The 8,227-nt window shown below is 43.4% G+C and overlaps 2 protein-coding genes across 5 annotated transcripts in view; both read right to left on the reverse strand.

The window, feature by feature from the left end:
- Positions 1-858, reverse strand: part of LOC308393881 (NACHT, LRR and PYD domains-containing protein 12-like) — a 93,416-nt gene extending 92,558 nt beyond the window's left edge. For 2 of the 4 annotated variants that reach the window (XM_080877901.1, XM_080877900.1), the window contains exon 1: positions 481-557. The gene's annotated coding sequence lies outside the window, so the exon portion shown is untranslated. Of the gene's footprint in view, positions 1-480 lie in introns of all 4 variants that reach the window. The other 2 variants (XM_080877904.1, XM_080877903.1) reach the window with 2 other exon arrangements.
- Positions 1-7,470, reverse strand: part of LOC308394042 (uncharacterized protein) — a 45,972-nt gene extending 38,502 nt beyond the window's left edge. Inside the window, exons 1-6 of the mRNA XM_080878176.1 lie at positions 7,338-7,470; positions 5,898-6,002; positions 5,446-5,547; positions 5,222-5,349; positions 3,958-4,084; positions 3,632-3,766 (exon numbers count right to left, since the gene is read on the reverse strand). Of these exons, the coding sequence (XP_080734302.1) occupies positions 3,632-3,766; positions 3,958-4,084; positions 5,222-5,349; positions 5,446-5,547; positions 5,898-6,002; positions 7,338-7,409 (669 nt within the window). The 5' untranslated portion in view covers positions 7,410-7,470. The remainder of the gene's footprint in view (positions 1-3,631; positions 3,767-3,957; positions 4,085-5,221; positions 5,350-5,445; positions 5,548-5,897; positions 6,003-7,337) is intronic.
- Between the last annotated feature and the right edge of the window lie 757 nt (positions 7,471-8,227).

Below are 8,227 nucleotides of genomic sequence, written 5' to 3' on the forward strand. Positions count from 1 at the left end.
TTTGAACATGAAACAGGAATTATTGAGCAAAAACGGACAGTTTACTAACTCTGTGGAATTTATGAACTAACATCAGCGCATTCACCTACAATACACGAATGAATATCACCAGTTAAACTGAAAAAGGAAAAAACCTGCATACAAATACGACAGCAGACTATAGCGAACGAGCAGAGAAATGCATTTTATAGATGAAGTGTTGGCAGCGACTTCCGAAAAGCAACTCTTAGGACACCCCTGTCTCACTGTCAGCAGTTAAAGAACATCCACAGACTGATGGAGGCAGGAGAAGCTGCCTACAGACATCAGTCAGTGGATCCACAGTAACATCGACTCTGAGTTCAGCTGCTGATCATCAACTAACTGTTTCTGTCTCGTTCCCAGACTCTGATCTCACATAAAACGAAGCAGATTTATGCTGAAACTAAGCTGCACACAGCTGATGTTAGCCAGGAAAACAGTACAGACTGCTAACATTACCTTAACATGGAGACGATCAACTGCGCCACAACATTCACGAAAGCGAAAGTAAAAGCGACGGAAGGAAACGCCCAGAGAGGCGTTTGAGGGACGGTCAGAGTCAGGAACCTCAGAAACGCATCAGGCTGGAGTTTAATTCTGTTTTCATCTTTAGAAACATCTGGAAATAGTTATAAAAACGCTGCGTAATAAAGAAAAATAGTGTAGATTAGTTTGAGTTGTGTTTAGCTGAGCTGTGTCTTTAATCTGAAGTTCATTTTGTGGAGGAGCAGCAAGACTTTCAGTGTTACTCTCAGAGAAAGCCTCCCAAATGTCTGTTGTCTTAATAGTGGAATTATCTGGAAAATGAACCAGTTCTTATGAGCTGCTTTTCTGTATGAGCAGTCAAAGCATTTTATACAGCGTGCTTCATTCACACAAGCACTTCTTTTTCTAACAATGACACTATGATGGATGCATCGGAGAGCAAGTCGGGGTTCCATATCTCGCCCAAGGATACCGTGGCGTGCAGACTGGAGCAGCCAGGGATCAAACCTCCAACCTTCCAGTTAGTAATTCTACCTGCTGAGCTACAGTCTGTACTTCCTGAACAACACACACTCCTTTTGTTTCTTTATTTCCAGTAGCAACCAGGACCATAATGAACCCTGACTCCCACAGACACTCAGGAGCCACCTGCCCAGTAAGTCACCCGCTAACTGCAACTATCAGAGCCCTGACCTTCTGCAGAGACGAGTCACACTGAACACAGCAAGTGTCCCTGCTCTCAGATACAAAACCTGCCTTTAAAAGTTCAGAGTAATGAAATCAGCAGTTCTGATTCTAGAATTTGTAGTCTCACACACTTGTGCAGGGCATTTTCGTATTTTTGATTTACATACGTTGATATTCTGCTGCAAACAACTAATGAGAACATTTTATAAACCTTTGAGTGTCCATCAGGATCCTGTAGAAACAGCTTCCATCTCAAACACTAAACATCATTATTTACATTCTGTTTATTTATTTTAAAGTCACTCTAGCACAGATTTCTTTAGCCAAATGTCTTTCTGTGTCTTCCATACAAACGTTAAACATGCAAACACTCAACACAGCAACACTGAAAGCATTTGAGTGTAACTTTCATTCAAATCAAACTTTATACACAATTACAATAATGGGAAAAAAAAGACAATCTAAATAGTAATACACAACAACCACTGCAGAAATAAATAAAAGAAAACCAAACACAATCCAGACATAAATACACAAATATATTTAAATCTATGTATTTATACATTTTAATATGATGTAAAAGAATACAAATACAAAACCTATCAAACTACCAATATATAAAAACAAGACCAGAATCAGAATCAGAGAGACTTTATTTATCCCCAAGGGGCAATTAACCAACACCAGAGCAGCATGATGTTGAAGATAAGCACAATTTGAACAGGCAATAAGAGTGTCATGATCCGGAGTCTGTGACTCCGTGTTTATGTTTTAGTTTATTATTATTCTGTGGTTTTGGTTACCTTGGGTATTTGTACTCTTCTGTTTCATGGTTCATGTTCCTATGTTCTGTGTCCCCCTGTCTGTGTTAAGTTGGTGTGTTATGTCATTACGTGTATGTGTTTCCTGTTTTCCTTTGAAGATCCGTGTCTGTTCTCAGTGTGTTCAGTTTACTTTTCCCCTGTCTCGTCAGGTCGGATTACTCCAGCTGTGCCCTCCTTTTGTATCTCATTCCCTCATTATCCTTCTGTGTATTTAAACCTCGTGTCTGCCTCTGTTAGTTGCTGGTTCGCCTGTGTTGTTCCCCTCGGTCTCCCTGCATCTGCCGTACCTCCCTGCATCTTTGTTCTGGTTTGTTTTGCCCAGCTTAGGTTTTCCTGTTTCATGTTCACCCGCCACTTCTGTTTGTATCTACTCCTGTTCAATAAATATTCACCTGCACCAGAGCTGCCGCATTTTGGGTCCTTTCTACAAACTCCACACGTCTGCCACACCGGACATGACAAAGAGTGAGATAATAAATACACAGTATATACAGTTTTAAAATTACACAGTTTTAAAATTAAAGTGACTGAAGGTGAATAAATAACTGTAAGCGACTAAAAGTGAGTAAAGTGTTGGTAGTATAAGAGTGTAGTTTATGTTTCTGGTGTGGGAAATGTTCTTATCGGCTCCTCCTCCTCTCAGTGCTGCTGGAAATGCAGCGGAGGCGTCGCCCAGAGGGGAGCCATTGAAATGGGGGGTGAAGAATGTGAGAGGGGTCGTTGATGATTTTGGCTGCCTGTCTAAGGGCCTGTTGGCTGAAAACCTGCCAGAGTTCTGACAGGCAGGCCAATGATTTTAGAGCACACTGATGCTGCAGTCTGTTCCTGTATGAAGGCTGAGGGAGTGGAACCAGCAGGTGATGGAGAAGGTCATGATGCTTTCCAGGAAGGCGTAGTAGAAAGTCATCATGATGGGTGTGCTGACTCCAAAGCAGTTGAGTTTCCTAAGGAGGTTTAGCCGTTGGTTTCATTTTACATTCACCGATTTTCACTAAGCTTAAGTTCACACAGCAGAGAAGTTTGTGTCTGACTCAGTGACTGCAAGGTGCTGCGCAGGTCCTGTGGCTGCAACCCAAAAGCATCCCTATCAGGCGTCCTGTGCTAATATGGTATGTTTGGTTTTGGCCTTTGGTCTTGTGTTTGTTTAGATGCAACTTTGCAAACCTAAGCTGTACTGCCATATCATTGTTAGAGAGGAGGAAAGCTTTCCAACAAGCAGCACTGCATGGTCTAGGATTCATCTGCTGGGACGGCCACTGCTGCACTGTGTTGAATCCTCCAGAGCAACAAATTACCAAAACTTCTGTTTTTAAAAAGATGCTCACACTCGCTGATCCATTTATTAGTTACTGTGAAGTCCGACCACAGCAGGACTCTGAGGACTGGACCCTCACACGTCTGTACTTTGTGCTTCTACCCAACTTTACATTGATGTGCTAACTTTAGCTACCAAACACAGTGATGTAGAGATGTGATTCTACAGTGAGGTTATACAAACAGCTGGTGCGAGTCCTGTTTACAGACAGAACCACAGAGAAAAACATAACCTGGTGGAGTTCCTGTGTCGCTCTGTTAGCTCCTCAACACAGAGCAACATGAACGTTACGACGCACCTCGTACTGCTCTGATTTAACTGTGAGCTGAGGCACCAGAGCCAAAAGCTCAGCGATGGCTTGAACCACCTCTGGCTGTGAGTGACAGCTGAGCTCAGGCCAAACAGTTCTCCATGCTGAGATAATATCCACCACCTGAGAAAGAAAGATTTATTTTAAGACCAGAACTTTGGAAAAGATTCAAAAGTTATGATCCAGAAACATGATGATTCCTGAATTTAAAGAGACAAATGAAGCGCCTTGAGGCGACTTTTGTTGTGATTTGGCGCTATATAAATAAAATTGAATTGAATTGAATTGAATTGAAATGGAGACAGACGAGGTACCTCTGCTCGACACAGCTCCTGTGGTCCCTGCAGGATGAGAGCAGCCGGGGTTGCCAGGTCTGGTCTGTTGCACTGTTTTAAAGTGAGTGAAATGGCAGCCACCATGTCCCCTGCATGCTGGTAAGGCCTGGTTAACACACACATCAGCGTGAACAAAGTGGGAAATGTGTTTCTTCTAATTTTGTTACTATTTTTATTTAAGAAAAAAAGCATTAAAAGTGCCAGGACACGTGTAAGTAAGTAAATGCCAAACACAGCTTCTTATCATTGCAAACTCTTATGGCTGCAAATGTTTTACAATAAAAGCAAACGTAAGCATTTGTGAAAACAACGAAACAGCTCAATGATTTGCTAAATTTGTACTGTAGCATCCATCCAGAGGGTTTCCCAGGTTTTCACTAATGCTGGCAAAAAAAGCTGCATGTACATGTTAGCAGGCGTAACAGGCCCCGGGAGGATGAACAGTGTGCACCAGCTGGTTAGAACAAAGGAAATAATCAAATAAAATCATCGTTTTATTTCATCAACACACATAAAGGCCAGTTCACAAAAATTCACAAGCATTAGCTAACAGCTAACATGTAAAGGACGTGTGCAGGAGCCTGGATGCAGTTTGTGGAGTTTATATGATCAACATAGTTTTTGGGTTGAAGGTTAAAAGTATAAAGTTATGGCTCACTTGCTTAGAGTTGTATTATATGGGAAGCAATGCTTACAGACTGACATAGTTTGATTTCTTTCGCTTCAAATGTATACTTTTATTTTGATAGTCTGGCAGAGACAGGAAGTTAGGCGAGAGGCGAGTGGAGCTGCCTCTCAGTCTCTCTGCTTGAACTGAACTTTTTAAGACTTTGATCCTTCTGGATTCAGGCACGTGTAGCTGCTCTGGACATTTGTACGGAAATATTTAAAACTGGACTCCTGCTGACTTTTGGAGAAACAGGGACTCAGTGGAGCGTCGAGCTGAGGCTTCATTCACTGGAAAGCTACAAAGTGCATTCATTTATCTTAACAAGCAAAGTTGATGTGATGTGACCAAAGCTGAAAAACCAAATATTTCTATTTTTCTGAACTTTCATCAGCTTGCTGAGCAGAAACATCTATGAAGAGTCCAGTCAGTGATTATTACTCATTAGAAGGGAAGATGAAGAATCCTGGTGTTGGAAGCTCACACTGTCTGCACTGTGCATGCAAAGTCCACTGAATGAATGAACCAGTGAATGTAGGAAGTGCCCACTGTTTCTGTAAGTATGGGAGGACCCACCTCTCTCTGCAGATGTCCCTGACACAGGCGGCCCTGGCCAGGATCTGCTCCCACTGGGCGTCCCTCCCCAGCACCACCCTGCTGTCCTGCTGGCTCATTAGACGCTGCAGCTCTGGGTAGACCCGGTCCTTACAGACATGACCAAAGCAGCACACAATCAAAGACAAACAGAAGCTGTGAACACATGAATATGACATTTATAGTAATGCGTTATTATTGCAAACCTGTTTCTTCCACAGAGCGGTCATGAGGCGCAGTCCCACTGCTCTCAGCTTGGGGGAGCCGGCCAGCATGTGCAGACTGTGCAGCACGATCGGGAAGCAAAGCTGGAATATTACAGCACATATGATCAGAGCCAAGTTTACAAGAGAAACACACGGTTACAGCTGAAGAAGGCAGATGTTAGTTATTCACTGTTATTGGTGGATTGTGCTCACAGGCTGGTATTTGGGACACGCGGGTCACTGGTTTTTAAACTCTAGAAGCCTCCTGGATGAAGAGAAGCTCCTCAGACTACATGACCTGGATGACCCCACAGATAAAAGCTCATCTGTGTGTATGATGGACTAAAACACACTGTGAGCGCTCAGATGAAGTAGAAAGGTGCTGCTGATGTTCCAGCCCCATCTCCAGACGCTCACAGTCAGTACAGGTTCTTCTTAGTCGTGCTGCGTACCTTATGAGTGCCGAGGTTTGGCAGGCTTGTGAGAACAGCGTGAGCCAGGACGGGATTCTTTTCTTTGGTCAGTTTGAACAAAAGAAGCAGCACGAGGGGCGGGACCTGCAGAGGGAAACACCCACATCAGCAAACACACCAACCAAACATTAAATGCACTTTGTCAGACCGTACAGAGGCTGCATCACTGACCTGTACGTGCACACAAACTGACAGCTTCACAGGATGTTCAGCATAAACAGATAGAGCAGGGTTGAGTCTGCCCTTGTGATACTAAATGTGTGGTGCCCATCTTGTACTCTGCAGTCAGTTAAAGCTTCAAAGATCACACATGAAGTCCTGACACTTTAGTATGAGACAGGTTACAAATAAGGAAACAGTGAGACAGCATCACGGTCCTTAGGTACATCGCGCTGCTGTGCAGTGTCACAGCTTAATTACCACCACACACCTAATGGCGCTCCGAGCCTTAACTGTTGCAAAGCGACCGCTTCCCCTGCACGGCCTGAGAGCGAGAGGGAAGGGCAAAGAAAATAAAGCTCAGCGATGACACATTTAATGCTGTCGAGCCAAAAACATCACTTTGAATCAACATCACTGCAGTAAATCATCATTAAGGTTTCATAGTGGTTAGCTTCTGGCTTTTCCTGTAACAAAGACCTGCTGCTGCACATTTAAGATGACAAGTACGAGCGAGCAGAGATCTCCAGAGGACTCAAATATGCCAACAACATTCAACCAGTGCATCCAAACACCAGTGTGTGCAGCACTCTGGGAGCAATTAGAGCAGAAGGTGAATCCTCTGGGGCCCGGTGCACGCTTGAGTAATGAGGGGCAACTTCACACTTCATCTGCAGCTAGTGACTCCAACACAAGTCCAGAGGGAGGTCTGTCCCCTTAGAGCACTCCCTAACCTGTCCCTTTATACGGCAGCAGATCAGCAGCAATCGCACAGCAGTGACAGCTTTTATCTTCCTGCTGATCTGAAGCATTTCAAAGTCATGTGTTGGTGCCAAAACACCAGGTTATCAACATGTGTTTACTGCTCTTAGAAAGACAAACACAAGCTAGCTCCCTTACATACAACATATCTACATGTCTACATGTCAGAGGGAACAACTCTGACATGTCTACATGTCAGAGGGAACAACATGCATTACTTGTTGTATTTTGTCATGTTTCTCAGGTCTTTGTCTGAATTTCTACGAACATTATTGCTAAGGATTGTCTTATTGCATTGGAGTCACACTGGGTTAAATATGTACACTTGGGTTTTAAGGGGTATTTATTATTTTCTTCTTTCTTCTTTTTTTTGGGTTGTATGGAAGCCCCAAACGCAATTTCATTGTTCTTGACAATGACAATAAATAAATAAATACTAAATACTAAATACTATATTCAGTCCACAGATTTAAGAGAACAGTTGTGTGGGTTATCTACCTGGCAGGGGTCGGCAGCAGCGACAGCCTGGCTTGCTTTCAAAGCCAGCTGGCAGATGTTTTCCTGACCCATGATGATGAGATAAGTCACAATCACGACAAGAGAGGAGGACAGGTGCTGGCTGGACGACAGGGCAGAGCTGACCGCCAACAGCCAATCGGTCGCTGCTGCTGGATTGTTGGCCACTTTGCACAGTACCGACAAATAGGGATGGGTATTGATAAGATTTTCACGATTCCGGTTCCATTTTCGATTCTTTATCGATTCTGTTTAAAAAAGGAGAACACTAAGGTCGATTAGCTTAGAACTTTGTTTTATATCTTCTCTTTGAACAAGATAGAAATTTAGGAGTAACATGGCCTTACAAACCCAACAGTGAGATCTTAAGAGATCCACAGCCTACGGCTCTTCAATGGGGTGTCACAGGGTCCCCGGGAAAAAAATATGTAAATGTAAAATAATAAAATAAATATTCTTCTGTAGCAATAACAAAGTATAACATAAATTATTCTGTAGCAATTACACAAGAATATCCAGTAATATCCCTGCCTACAATTAAACACATTCACTTACCGAAAATCGGTGCAAGCCTTTGACCACAAACTGAGTCACTGCTCGGTGACGTTCGTCTATCCTGGCCTGAACGGAGACGCTACCGGTAGACTGCAGCGAGAACTGCCAGCATCTGAGCCAGACTCTGTCTCTCTCATCATGGTCACTTAAATGCACAGTGATGGCAGGTTTGTAATAAGGCAGATCGCGCTAACATAATATGCACTGTTAGTTGATTTTTTACCTGCCGCATTAACGGGAGAGGACGTGCAAAACGTTACCGCTGCTGCTGGGTTGAGATTCACGAGTCCGGAGCGGAATTAAAAACACGACATTCA

This window comes from Rhamphochromis sp. 'chilingali' (assembly GCF_963969265.1).
Source record: "Rhamphochromis sp. 'chilingali' genome assembly, chromosome: 1".
In the NCBI taxonomy this organism is placed as follows: domain Eukaryota; kingdom Metazoa; phylum Chordata; class Actinopteri; order Cichliformes; family Cichlidae; genus Rhamphochromis; species Rhamphochromis sp. 'chilingali'.